Source organism: Balaenoptera physalus, assembly GCF_965194825.1.
Source record: "Balaenoptera physalus genome assembly, chromosome: X".
In the NCBI taxonomy this organism is placed as follows: domain Eukaryota; kingdom Metazoa; phylum Chordata; class Mammalia; order Artiodactyla; family Balaenopteridae; genus Balaenoptera; species Balaenoptera physalus.
Window position 1 is genome coordinate 13,610,034 of NC_138903.1, and position 14,621 is coordinate 13,624,654.

The 14,621-nt window shown below is 42.8% G+C and overlaps 1 protein-coding gene and 1 long non-coding RNA gene across 9 annotated transcripts in view; one reads left to right on the forward strand and one right to left on the reverse strand.

The window, feature by feature from the left end:
* The window catches only part of CA5B (carbonic anhydrase 5B), a 30,841-nt gene that overhangs the window by 10,217 nt on the left and 6,003 nt on the right, over positions 1 to 14,621 (forward strand). For 6 of the 8 annotated variants that reach the window (XM_082447225.1, XM_082447223.1, XM_082447222.1 and 3 more), the window contains exons 3-7: positions 4,024 to 4,221; positions 10,791 to 10,909; positions 12,282 to 12,377; positions 12,926 to 12,988; positions 14,049 to 14,204. In XM_082447225.1, the coding sequence (XP_082303351.1) occupies positions 4,024 to 4,221; positions 10,791 to 10,909; positions 12,282 to 12,377; positions 12,926 to 12,988; positions 14,049 to 14,204 (632 nt within the window). The remainder of the gene's footprint in view (positions 1 to 4,023; positions 4,222 to 10,790; positions 10,910 to 12,281; positions 12,378 to 12,925; positions 12,989 to 14,048; positions 14,205 to 14,621) is intronic. The other 2 variants (XM_082447219.1, XM_082447221.1) reach the window with 2 other exon arrangements.
* The window catches only part of LOC309652986, a 28,552-nt gene that overhangs the window by 2,041 nt on the left and 11,890 nt on the right, over positions 1 to 14,621 (reverse strand). The window lies entirely within an intron of this gene.

The window sequence follows — 14,621 nt, forward strand, 5'->3', positions numbered from 1 at the left end:
GAGTTCTGAAGAAGGAAAGATCAGAGTGGTTGGAGAAGATGTCAAGACCAGTTTGGGAAGCTGGAGTAGAGAGGAGTGAGAGAGGAGGAGAAACAACCAAGGAATGTGGTATGAAGTGCGGGGCGGAGAGGCCTAAACTAGGCTGGTGGTCACGGGCAAGGCAAGGAAGAGACAAATTTGAAGGATGATTAAAGGAAAAATAATGTGATGATGAGCAGGGTAATAGGAAATAAAGATAAAAGGGGAATGTACCCTTCCCAGCGATGCTCTTTATCTCATACACTCAATCCGCAAGTGACTGAAAGGCAGCTCAGTTCTGGACAGCAGAAGTGGGGGAGGCAGATAGTTAAGCGTATTTGTGCAGGGGAGGAGAACGAATTTTCCCTCTACCCTTCTAGATTCCTGGCTGAGACCTCTGGAATAAGGCAGATTAACAGGAGAAAAGCAAACAGGACTTTAATAACATGTATACCTCCCTGATGACATGGGAGAGACCCAGGAAAACAGTAACTGCTCCAGGTGGCCCTAGATACCACCTTCAATACCCGCTCCAGCTAAAAAGAAAAGAAGATGCTGGGGGAGGCGCATTATTGGAGGTGACCAGGAAAAGCACATTGAACAAGGGTAAGGCTGTTATGCAGATCTAAGTCCTGCATCCTCCACTGATGAGTTTCTGGTGATTTAGTCATCCTCCTCTTCCTGGTACAGAAAGGAAGACACCCTTACAAATGGAGATTTCCGCTGTAAATGTAAATTTCCCTTACAAACAGGTAACTTCCACTCTGTTACCACACTTTCTCCTGTGTCTGCTGTTTCTCAAAACAATCAGCTCAAAATGATCCTTATGCCGAAGAGATGTATTTGGGGGTGGCATATTCGGCTCCCTTTCACCACCCCAAAATATGCCTCTTTGACATATGGATTATTTTGAGCCGATTATTTTGAGACACTGCAGACACAAGAGAAGCTCTGGAAACAGAGTATAAATCACCAGTTTTTTTGCAAGGTACATTTACATTAGAAAGGGGGTCTGCAGCAGGAAGAGAGCTATTACCAGAGATCACTTTTTCACCTGAGAGAACTTTCTTTAAACTTCGTTTAGGATATATTTCCTTTTCTCACCTTCCTGTGAAATTCCTTCCTCCCCTCGGAAGGCCCAGACCCGTCCCAGTCCTTAGCTCAGGATAGTATTTAAGCCACAACCGCCCACCTGACTTTTGAGTCTCATATCTTTGTGGGGGCTCCAATCAGTAAGTAGGTAATTAATTTTTTTTTCTCCTGTTAATCTGTCTTTTGATTACGGGGAGGTCTCAGGTAAGGACCTAGAAGGTTGAGGGAAAATTATTTTTACTCTCCTACAGCGGCATATTGTGCTACCCTTCATATGCATATCATTATGACTACACCTGCGTAATAAATGTTGTGAGGGGAAAGATCAGAGTGCTATGATTAAAAAACAAGAAGAGAGGATCATATTATAAGAGGGTAGTCAGAGAAAATTTCACTGAGGAAGTGACAAGCCCAATATCTAAATATAATAGGAGCCAGCCCGAAACTCAATGAGGGGAAACTGACTTCTGAGGAGGAGAAGGAGCAGGAACTGAGGGGCTAAGGCAGGAATGAGCTTTGCACATTTCAAAGGCTAAAAGAGACCCCTTCCCTGTACCCACCGCCCCAGGCTGGAGCCATAGGTGGTGCAAGCGCGAAGTAAATCAAAGCCAGGACCAGTCATGTAAACAAGAACTAAAGCCAAGCCGACCACATGGAATCTAAAGGGCTTTTGTTAATGACACCTTCCTAACGACAGTGTGACGTCGTGCCCTTAAACCATGGTTGACAGAATCACTCTCTCTGTTTATTTCATTCTCCCCACACGAGAAGAAGCTGGAAACGCAGGCTCCGTTAGTCAGAACACGTAATCACCTTCTGACTTTGAGGGGAAGTCTGAGTAACCACCAAGAAATCATTTTAATCTGTATTTTGTTAAAATGGAGGAAGAGGAAGGGAGGAGACAACAAAAATGTGAATTTATCTTCAGCAAAACGAGCCCTGGGCAAAAGCGGGCTTCACGAAGGGGACAGTGACCAAGGGCTCCCTGGCGGGGGGATGGTCTGGGTTCCTAAAGGGGGAGGTGGGTGGGGGAAAGAAAACCTGGAAGCTGGACTTGTGAACCGAGGCGCATAAAAATTGATAGGAGCGTTATGACCATAAAAGAGCAGCTGAAGGAACGGGCCCAGTTTCCTCGGGCTGGTGTTTGTGTGGGTGAGAGCAGACTCTAGGCCATTTCCTGAATGAAGTGGGGAACGATTTGGGTGAAAGAGGGCATCGTCTTAGGGATCTGCTCCTTATTCCCTTCTCCCCGAGTCTCCCTGCGACACCCTCACGAGCTGGTTTTGAAGGGTGTGAATGCTCAAACCCTCAGCCTCAGTCTGAGCATCTCAGAGCGGACAAGGTTGTCAGGTTTCTTTGTGCCGGCGGGCAGCTTTAAGACTGAATCATGGCTGTTCTTGGGGTTTCTGGAAGTTTTAAAATACCAAATTAAAAATTAATCAGTATGGCTGATTGATTTTGTTGTGCAGTGGAGGCTAACACAACATTGTAAAGCAACCATACGCCAATAAAACTTAATAAAAAACAATGTAAAAAAATTAATCAAATACAGCTTTTTATCCCAACAATAGCATTTGGATAATCAATCCTCAAAGGGCATATATCCAGTAGGGCACTACAGGGCACAAAAAAAAGGGAGGGAGGTATGGCTCCTCCCTGCAAGGAATTTGCATTCTAATCTGATAACGATATGACTATTGTACCAATTCATATGCATTTTTCATTTTAGATTTCTGAAACAGAAAGTCCTCCTTCTCTAAAGTAAGTTCTTGTTGTTCAGAAGTTATTTTACACTAATGGAGAAAACCCAAAACGTTGGGTTCAGACCTCTTGAGAGATGAGATTACTGCATTATATGAAAAAATTGAGCGGGGGGGGGGGGGCGGGGAAAGGGAATGCCCTGAGTTTGCCTATTGCTTTTTGCTCTAGACCAAGATTTCTCAGCTTTGGCATTAATGATATTTGGGGCCACGTAATTCTTTCCTGTGAAAGCCCAGCCTATATACGTAGGATGTTTAGCTGCATCCCCGGCCTCTACCCACTAGATGTCAGTAGCACCCTCCTCCAGTTTTGACCACCGAGAGTGTCCCCAGACATTGCCAAATGTCCCCCGGGGTCAGAATCGCTCCCTCCTTTGAGAACCACTGGTCCAGAGACTGCCTTGGAGCGCTCTGTGTCTATGCTGCTGGGGCACTTGTACCAAAAAATCCAAGGTTAAGATCCTGCTTTGGGCAGCTATCTCAGGAAGAGAACCGTCTCCTCTGTAAGAGGCAACCAGAGGCAAGCTTGTTTTTATGACAAGTGGAGCGCCAGTGACCCTGCCATGCACAGGGGGGTTTGACTGGGCAGCAGCTGCCTTGTCACTTTCTCAAATCCTCAGACTCATTCTCAGTGGTGGGGTGAGGTGCAGAGGGTCGTTGGTAATGATTTATCTTGATTCATATTTTGTCCAGCTTTCCTGTTGGTCTTGGTTCTGCCCATCCGTGCTGATTCTAAAGGGCAGAGAGCTGGACCACCCGAATTATACATGTGGGTTCTATCCATCATGTGTGGATAGCTCTTTCTTTGTTATAAGAAGTTTCCTGAGATTTATCAGGGACTTGCCACAAAGACCCGGCGCTAGACTCTTTGGTAGAAAAGTCACCGTCAGTGATGTCATCAGCACCCGTGTGGGACAGAGTGTGCGTGTACACCTTAATACACAGTGTCATAGCTATTCATGTGACAGGACTCCAGGGACCTTAGCAATGCTAACATTCTACCCAGGCTTTGCAGGATGGCTGCCTAATCCTCACAGCTGGCTCACATAAGAGGTGAACTCAGCATACACCCTTACATGGGACCATATCATCCCCCCAGTGGGATTCCAGCTAGTGTCATCTCGAGGACAGCCTCCGATGTGCTTTCTCCTAGTGCAACCTCTCTGGGAGAGCGTGGACCTGGTCCCGGGGGGTGACCGCCAGTCGCCCATCAACATCCGGTGGAGGGACAGTGTCTACGATCCTGGCTTAAAACCGCTCACCATCTCTTACGACCCGACCACCTGCCTCCACGTCTGGAATAATGGGTACTCTTTCCTCGTGGAATTTGAAGACTCTGCAGATAAGTCAGGTGAGAGCCAGACCTGTCTGTGGTCTCATCTGGAGTTAAAGGGACAGTTTCATGTCAGCACAGGCCACATCGCAAGGCCTCCGTGGGAGCGGGGACCTCTTTTGTTAGCAGTGGCATGGGACTCACTGGACTGACTTTTATAATGTATGGAAAAAGTCCCTTCTGGTTTTTTTGAACGTTTTCTTCCAGTATAGGTAGTATTTTTTATTAGTGAACATATATATCTCTCTATATAGAGTCTATAAGTGATATAAAGATAGGCTATGAAATTAAAGCTCTGCTAGCAGTTTCTTTTGCATGTGTATTGCATATGTACTAATTTTCTCTGCTTGCTGACTTTACAAGACACTTTTATTTAGATAGTAATATTATTTAATCAGATTTAACTGATGAGGTTACAATACCTTTGAAATGGGGCAAAAAGCATACTAATGTGTGCATGAGGTTATAGACTTAACTAGTTAAGACCAGTGGTATGTAAGAAAAATGGAAACTCGTGTTCTGTTAATTTTGTTAAACAATGTTACCTAGTTTAAAAGAAATACAATTTAAAAGAGATTTTTAAATTCAAATATTATATTGCTTTTGTATCTTTGTTTTAGCCTACCCAGATATAAACTAATCTAATGATTTCAAAATTTACCTGAAACTTTTAGTGTCTATTGAAAACAGAATGTGATTAATTCTATGCAGGTTTCTTTTTTTTTTTTCAAACCGAATTTGATAGTATCAAATTGTCCTAATTTGTCTGAAGTAATTGTTATTTGAAATAATGTATCTTAAGGAATGGTTCTCAATCAGTGGCAATTTTGCTACCCCTCTCTCCCCAGGGAGTGGGGAAACTTGGCAGCATCAATAGGCCTTTTTGGTTGTCACACTGGGGGGTGGTGGTGCTACTGGCATCTCGTTGGCCGAGACCAGGAACTGTGCTAAAGATCCTACAATACAATGCACAGCATTCACGTAGAGTTATCCAGCTTCAAATATCAATAGAGATGAGATTGAGAAACTTGAATTCCTCTCATGAAGTTGAAGAAATGCATCCATGAAAGTGTTAATGAATGAAGTTAAAAGTGTATCTTAAAGTATAAATGGAAGTGTTCACTCCTGTATTTATCCTGGGTCTAGGATTCTCAACTGTATCTTGGTTTTCTTTGCATTCTTCTAGTGATGCTCTGATACTTAGGTATGGCCCTCTGGCCCAACTGCAAACAGACTGCTCCTCCAATGGGATTCCTCTCTCTCTGGTTCTCTGCCCTCTGACACACCTCTCTGCTGTGATTCAGGAAGTGTTCAAGTCTGTCCTTAAGGGCTTAGGTTTCTCTATATCCCCCATCTTCCTCTTTCTCCTCCATGGTATGACATGCCCCCCAAACCCCGAACATCTTACTTTCATTTCTCAAACTAAAAAGAAATTACTTTTTCCTCCCAGATTCATCAGTATCTATTTACATTGTGTATAAGGATTCCAGAAATCTTCCAAACAGCAAGCTAAATTCCTGTTTTCCAGATGGCCATCTTGCACTATGGTGAGCTCTACTCGTCTCCCTTTTGAGCTCTACCATTACTCCTGCCAGAACTAGAAGAACGGGCAGACCCAGTCTATTAGAACACCAACTCTCATTCGTTTACTCTGCATGCGCAGCAGTCCTCTTGATTAATGAGTCTCAGTCCCATCTAGGTCCCTGGCAACATTTTTTCCTTTCTTCTGAGGATCCTAAATAATGGTCAGACTTCTAATTTCTTTGACAGACTAGGGACTATCTGTTGCCAATATTTTAATCGAGTTGCAAATCTTGGCAAGTTATTTAATGGGTTTCTTAACCAAGTGAGTTAATCCCCAAGATCATTCAAGGCAAATAGCTTTTTGTTTTATTTTTTAGTCATTTTTTTTTTCTTTTGAATAATAGATTCAAGAATTCTTATCCACCCATTTGCCTGGGCAATCTTACTTGGAAAATGAGTGACCAACATTTTCCTCATAATTGTTCTTTAGCTACCTCCAAACACAGCTAACTAAATCATTCCTTGATCTTACCTTCCCTAGATGAGTCGGTCACACTATTTTTACAAAATATGCAAGAAAAATTGTACAGATGTTGCTAATTCTCCACTTATTTTGTCAGGAAGGACCAAATAAACAGCCCTTTTTCATTATGCTTTAATAATTATTCTAGGATACCATTAATCTTTAATAAGTACCTAACTTTCTCTCTCTCTTCTTCCACGTTTCAGTGACTGCCTCCTATTTCCTGCTTATTCTTCACTGCTATTTCTCCATGCTGTTGCAAAATAATCAATAGCATTCAAAGAGGAAGAAAGAGTAAATGAACATAAAAAAATAAAGAAAAAGGAAAAGAAGTACATCCTAGTAATGAAGAAAGGCAAGAAACAATTCTAATTCTAGAAAAGAAAGGGTCTAATAAATATCAATGTCTCTAAATTTCAAAAAAAGTAGGAAATGATGCTACACTGTGCTTTACAAAGACCTGGGGATAAAGCATACAAGGAAAGGGGCTGGGGAAAGTATGTGACAAAAACAAAACATACCAAACCTTATGGGATGCAGTTAAAGCAGTGTCTAGAGGGAAATTTATAGATGAAAATGCCTATGTTGGATTACAGAGCAGAAATCAATGAAATCAAAAGTTGGTTCTTGGGAAGGATCAATAAAATGGACAAACCTTTAGCTAGGTGGACCAACAGAAAAAGAGAGAGAGAAGATGCAAATTACTAAAATCAGGAATGAAAGAGGGGCCATCACAACCCACTTTACAGAAAAGGAGAGGATAATAGGAGAAGGGGTGTGAGCGTCTCATACCACTGCCCTCTGCTGGGTACTGTTTTGTCATTAGGCTCCCTGAATAGGACACAGTTATTGATTTTAATGAGTGCATGTGAGGGATACAAAATATTGTGAGGAAGGGCACTAAATTATGCTTGGGCTGAGTCCTGTGGATGATCCCTGTAAATTATCACCTCCTCTGAAATCAATCTCATCGACAATGTCACTAGGCATTAAAGAGAAGAGTCCCGCTGTTCTCCTAAGGGTGCGTCCTGCCCCCCACCTTGTTCCACTTACTTTACACTTTTAAAGGGCATCACCTCTGACCCTAGTAAGAATGCCCTCATAAATATTTTAAGTTCTGCTTCCCTATTTTTGGTCCTACATTTACTTGTTTTGAAAAAGAACAATGTAATTAATGATTTTCAGTAAATTTACAGTGTGGTGCAACTATCGCTACAATCCAATTTTAGAACTTTTCCATCACCCCAAGTTTCCCACCCATTTCCTGCATTTGCTTTTATTTGCATGGGTCCTGAGCACTACCTTTCCCTTCATCAGCCCTTTCTCTGCTAGCTCCTTCGCCTCCACATTCAAGGCAACAGAAGAGAGTGAACATTACATAGATCGCTTACTAGAAGCCTGACTCTATGCTAGGTGTTTTATATTTGTTATCTAATTTTTTCCAAGCTTTTCTCATCCTAAAGCACAGAAAGAACAAAATATCAGTGACCTCAAATAAATAAGCATATATTTATTTGATATAGCTTATGACTGATCTGCTTTCTAATTCACTGTCTCCCTTCTATGCCCTGTTTCTTGCCAACTGTACTTCCGCCCCTCATCCATGCACCTGCCCTGCCTGATCCCACCCTCTTCCTCGCTCTTGCTGAATTTACCATTATGTTTCAATTAACAAACCCAACAGACAGTTTACAGTGCATTTCTTTAGTTCCTGGTTTCAAGGAGGATCCACTAAATGCCAGGCACTATGCCCGGTGTTCAGAATAGAAAGAGGAAGAAGGGTCTACGGCCATACCACCCTGAACATGCCCGATCTCGTCTGATCTCAGAAGCTAAGTAGGGTCGGGTCTGGTTAGTATCTGGATGGGAAAGAGGAGGAAGGGATGGTCCCTGCCTTTAAGGAGCTTATAGTGTGGTGGGGAGGCAGACCCTGGAAAAGATGATGCTAATGAAGAGGGCTAAGTGCTGTGAGAGAAGTGGGATCTGGTGGGAGAAGGCTTCCTGATGGAGGTGACACCTGGGTGCTCCGTGTGGAGGTGAAGGTGTGAGGCAGTGTGATGCTCGTACTAGGTGTTACTCTGTGTAAAGTGCATGAAGGAAGTGGCAGACAAGGAAGTCCTGAGACAGGCAAGAGCCGATTCACAGAGTTCTGCAGACCACCCTCAGAGACTCGGAATCTGGGCACAGCTTAGCTGGGTCCTCTTGCTCTGGGTCTCTCATTGGGCTGTGATCAAGGTGTCAGCTGTGGTTGGGGTCTTATCTCAAGGCTCCTTTGGCAAAGGATCCTCTTCTAAACTCGCTCAAGTGGCTGTTGGCAGGTTCAGTTTCTCCCAGGGCCTCAGTTCCTTGCTCGCTGTTGACCAGGGGCCACCCTCATTTCCTTGCCAAGTGGGCCTCTCCAGAGGGCAGCTCACAACATGGCCACTGGCTTCATGAGAGCAAGTAAGCAAGAAGAGTCAGAGAGGGCAAGCAAGATGGAAAGCGGTGTGTTCTTGTAAACTAATCTTAAAGGTGACATCCCATCACTTTTGCCCTTAGATGCAAGTCACAAGGTCCAGTTCACACTCAGGGCAGGGGATTACACAAGGGTGTGAATACCAGGAGACTGGGGATCACTGGGAGTCATCTTAGAAACTGCCAACACTCCTGACTAACGACACAAAGCCAGTTAATTCAAACTGAAGTCCTTTTCCTGCAAAATGCATGCTCTTAACCACATCATACAGGAGACTACCTCCCTGTCTCCCCTCTCCCCCATACAATTCATATAGGTATAGTGCCCAGCACATATAGCGATGTGATGATTTTTCTAGCTAGCAAGAGCCCAAGTCAGATGCCTGGTATCTAACATCTCTCCCAGGGGTCACAGACGCAGATGTACCTACAGTGCTGCAGAAGTAATGAGAATAGGCCAGGCTGGGAGCGTCTAAGAGAAATGGCAGCGGTAGCCACTGTGAAGAACTGGCGGGACCATCTAAAGGGGCAGCCATTTCTCCCATCCAGCCTCTTATCACCTGGTGGAGGCCTGTGCTCAACATGGGCACGGCGTCTCATTAAGTTGGAAATGTGGATTTTGATGTGAAATCAGCCAGCTTTAAATGTTGGCAATGAAGTGAAAAATGTGTTTAGTATTGTGTGGGTGAATCAAAACACACCTGAAGACCAGTTCTGCCCCCCACTCTTGCAGCCACCCAGAGGTGACATCTCCTCTCGGCTTTGCTCATCATCTTTGGAGGAGACGCACAGTAAGTGTCCAGGAAATGTTGCCAGTGTTTTTCTGGGGATAGGAGGGAAATGCTGGCCCTCTCCTCTGCCCTGGTCACTTAACTTGGGACCAGAACTTCAATTTCATTCCAACAGATTATATTGAACATTTGCCAAAGTCATGCTCACAATATGGAGCTGGCATAGAAAAACAAGAATTTTTTGGAAGATATTTTATGTTTATTTCACTACACTTTCGTACCATCCTCCTATTAATTTAGTGAATCATGTGGTATTATTCTCTGCACTTCCCTTGCCCCTCAAAGAAAAGTAGTCATTGGTATCTTTGCTCACCTCTTACAAAACTTCTTTTTTCAAAAAAGGAAATGATGTAAAATATTTATGAAAGCCGGTAAAATATACAGTAGACCACTGCATGACATATCCAGTGTATTTGGACCTCAGGATGACTGTACTCAATCATTTGCATACATAAAATTCAACTAATGAGGCAATAATCTCTAAAATCATTAAGACAGATGAGATGGAAGGTTTTCGTGCTGTTGTATGGTTTAACCATGGACAGACATCGCCAGGGTCTGATCAGATGGCAGAAATGAGGAACCAACATGCTTTAACAAATTCAAGCAAAAAAAAAAAAAAAATTAGCACAACCCAAAGCCTGAGGAAGGGTGACTTTCAAAACTGAGTATTTCCCCTATCATGTACTGATTTCACTAGTTCCAGAAAACTCTAGTCTAAACAAAAGGTATTTATTATTCAGCACAGCAGAGACCAGTGGTAAAGTGTGTGGGTGACTCACATTGTTCACTCTGTCTAAAGGGAGATGGGTGATAATTTTTGACTTGCAAATTTCCTTTTCCATTTCAACGTAAGGAAAAGAAACGCTAGTATCTTCAAAAATTGAAAAGCAAAGTATCGGTGCATAAAAAAGAGAGTATCTTTTGTACCCATATTTCAGTTTTATGAGATTGGGTTAGATAAATATGCTGAGAGAAATTTGCATTTTATTGTGCATAAAAAACACTGGGCACAGTAAATATAGAACATAAAACTAAGGCAAGAATTGGCCTTTAACAACTGTATGCAGCTTGGAGTGTAGTTAAATCTTGGTGCCATTCAGAGTGCAGGTCTCGCCCTTACACATGTATTAACTGTGTGGAAATCAAGTTTATAAACACTGGTATATGATACAGTGTGCTCCATTTAAGACAGTTCATATAGAGGTCCACCCACAGATTCCACCTTTCCCCCACATTCCTCCACGACATGAAAAACTGTCCCCTGAATTGTTGGATGTGCCATTTCATTTCAGTGATCAAGGGAGGACCCCTGGAACACAACTGCCGATTAAAGCAGTTCCATTTTCACTGGGGGGCCGTTGATGCCTGGGGCTCCGAGCATACTGTGGACAGCAAATGTTACCCAGCAGAGGTAAGTTGAGAAGTTTGGGAACAGTGACAACAGTGGAGAATAGGGGATAGTTCTGAGTTTCTAGTTCTAAGAAATCATCGGGAAGAATCAGGTAATTCCTATAAATGCTAAGTAGCTCTCTTGGGGGCATATTTGATTATTCCCAGTTTATACATGTAAAAATGATAACTGCCCTCATTTCAAATAATATAGCAGAAATCAACCTTAAGATCCTGAAACAGAATTCTTCCAGAATTCTAAGCTAGGCTCAAATGATAGCCTAAAGAAATAACCCAGGCAATAGTGCAGGGCCACCAGGCCAAATGAACCCAAGTGAGAAATGGTAGGAGCCTAAATGAAAGCGGTGGCAATAGAAATAGAGAAAAAGAGCACGATTTAACAAGCATTTTTTTTTTTAATTAATTAACTTATTTTTTGCTGCGTTGGGTCTTCGTTGCTGCGCATGGGCTTCTCATTGCGGTGGTTTCTCTTGTTGCGGAGCACGGGCTCTAGGCAAGCGGGCTTCAGTAGTTGTGGCACACGGGCTCAGTAGTTGTGGCACACGGGCTTAGTTGCTCTGCGGCATGTGGGATCTTCCCGGACCAGGGCTCGAACCCGTGTCCCCTGCATTGGCAGGCGGATTCTTAACCACTGTGCCACCGGGGAAGTCCTAACCACTGTGCCACCAGGGAAGTCCCTAACAAGCAGTTTGGACAAGCATTTTGGAAATAAAAGCAACAGGACCTGGAGGCAGGGTCCTCTTCAGGAGAGGAGAGGCAGAAGTTAAACATGACCTTCAGGGTGTTACTCGGGAGGCTAGGTGAGGATTCGTGAATAATGGACAAGGAATGATTTGTAGGGAAATAAAAGGAGCCAAAGGAAATAGAATTTTTTCTTCACAACTTTCCCCCTAATTTAGTTTTAAATGTTACCTTAAAAAGAAACACATTTTAAGTGGTTATCCCTTGAACAAATTTGTCTTCAACTCCTAGTTCGCATAGGGAGAATCTATTTCTCTCAATATAAACATCTCTCCTTTAGATGCAAATGGATTTTGGATATGAGTGTTTCAGGCAAATCAGGATGGGAATGGACAAATGTTGCTCCCTCAATGAAATGTTATTCACTTGGAGATATACACATATATATGTATATAAAATTTTCTCCCCCAAATAAATCCCTCTATTCCAAAGTAGCATTAATTACTACTCCTGCATATATTTCTTCCTGTTCTTTAATTCTATCTCATTTTGCACCAGACTGTCATGTGCTTTTCTCAGTGGCTTTATCTTTGGTGAGGAAGCACAGTAAAATATCATATGTGAATAAGGCTGTCTGTTTTGGAGCAATCCTACATGGTCATGTGTAAAACCATCTTTTAATGGTGTTTCAGCTGCACTTGGTGCATTGGAATGCAGTCAAATTTGAAAACTTTGAGGATGCAGCACTGGAAGAAAATGGTTTGGCTGTGATAGGAGTATTTTTAAAGGTAAAAAAAAAATCTTACTAGCTTGAAGTGATGTGTTGTATCCTAGGATGAAAAGATACAACACTGCAATTTTAAGTTCTAAGAATATTGAGACAATGTTTAAAATACAAGATTGTTATGAATATATTTCAAATGGTATAGAAATGCACAGTCCAACAGAGCAGTCACAAGCCACATGTGGCAACTGAGCACTTGAAATGTGGCTCCTAAAAAAAAAAAAGAAAAGAAAAGAAATGTCGCTACTTTGTGGAACAATTTTTAATTTTAATTAATTTAAGTATTAATTGAAGAACTGATGCTTAAATGGAGCAGGACACGTTCACCTGCAGGCACGCTGACCCTGTCAGCAAACAGCCTGCTCATTTGTTGTGTGTCTAATTGAATTCAGTGATGCTTAAAACATTCTAAATTACCAGTTTAATCGTAGCTTAAGTAGTGTGGTTGGTTTGTTTTTATATAATCACCAGGTGGTTAATTTTAATTCATTCTGTTGCAGTTTCAAAAGTGAGATGTCAATTGTTGTTAATATTTTCTCATTGCTTCTTTAGCTAGGCAAGTATCATAAAGAGCTACAGAAATTGGTGGATATTTTGCCATCAGTTAAGCACAAGGTAATTTTTTTTCCTAAATCACTTGAAATATAGTTTATGTCTCAGTCTCAGAGCGGAGACACTAACAAGGCACTGTGAATTGGGAAAAGGTAATTCGCCTCAGTGTAATTAAGGTTCTCTTTGAAAGCTGCCCTTTAAGACAACTTGTCTTTTATGATGCTTGTGCTGAGAGAGCCCCTGGCCCTGGGATACCCTGCAGGGGACAGAAGTGATTCTGTTGTTGGGCACGGACTGCTCTGGTTTGGCTGCCATGCCACTGAGCACTCAGGGACTCAGGAACATAACGAGTCCCCTCCTCTGCTCCCGACCCCTGCTCCTTCTCAGTCCTTGTGCAAACACTCAGGGCAGCCTTCTGGGCTCTAGCAAACCTCCCATAGGCAGGGAGCACAGAAAAGTCTGACAGAAACTTGGCTTGTCCAGCTTTACAGAACAATTACCCACATCCTTCAGGGTGGACACCTCTTTCCAGCCGTCAAGGTTAATTGTTCAATATTCAGAATCCCAGAGGGGCTGCTCTCTGGAAGTCTGTCTTCCCTCCCCTCCCTGCCTATGTCTCCACCCTGCCCTCCCTCTCCATCTCCCTCCTTTTCCTCCTCCCTCCCCTACCCCCACCCCACCCCCATCTCCTTTCCTCTCTCTCCCTCCCTGTTCCCCTCTGTCCCTCTCTCTGTCCAGGATCCTGTCTCCTCCTAATTTGCACTGCATTTTAGAAAGGTGAATTCTATTAGTCTCTCTTGAAAAGGAAAAGCCTCCTTGTTTATGCACCAGCTACCACCTAATGCCTCCCAAAGAGTTCAGAGGAGACCACCTGCTATAAGCTCACTAGAACGGAGGGAGAAAATGGTTTTTGCTGTGTTCCCACTGAGGACTATCAGAAATACATGGTTAATTGCAGGAACAAAGCATGGGTATGATTCTGTCCTAAGGTGCCCGGAGATACCTGGAGCTCATGTGGACCGCTGCTGGTCCTCAGACTCCCCTAGAATCATCACCACATCATCTGATTCCTGAGTGGTTTTCACCATAAAATGATAACTCGATGACCCCTTCTCTTGGCCAGGACATGCTTGTGGAATTTGGGTCATTCGACCCTTCCTGTCTGATGCCTACCTGCCCAGATTACTGGACCTACTCAGGGTCCCTGACTACCCCGCCACTCTCTGAGTCTGTCACTTGGATCATTAAGAAGCAGCCTATAGAGGTTGATCATGATCAGGTACGTTCTTTCCACATTTCTATGTAAGGAAATTCTAGTCTGCCCCTTTAAAACAAGGCTGGGCTCAAACTTTGGCATCAGTTTTTAACATCTTGTAATGCTCATACATTTTTATTAAAATGTGCTAACATCTTGTGTTAATTTGGATATGAATTAGGAAATGCTTCAAATTAACTAGAGAGAAGAGGTAAAACTTAGGAAACATAAGCTTTTTACTTCCATATTTGACAATGACATATGTTTTATGCATTGTATATTTTATATATAAATATGAATCTCTATATAAACAAGACCCTTTTAAAAGGAAGAATGAAGGCTGAAAATGGATGTGCTCACACCCTTTAAAATCTTTAAGGGAATTTTGCTATGGAACCTCAGGATAAAAGCAGAACCCAACAATGTCTGTCCAGAAATTTT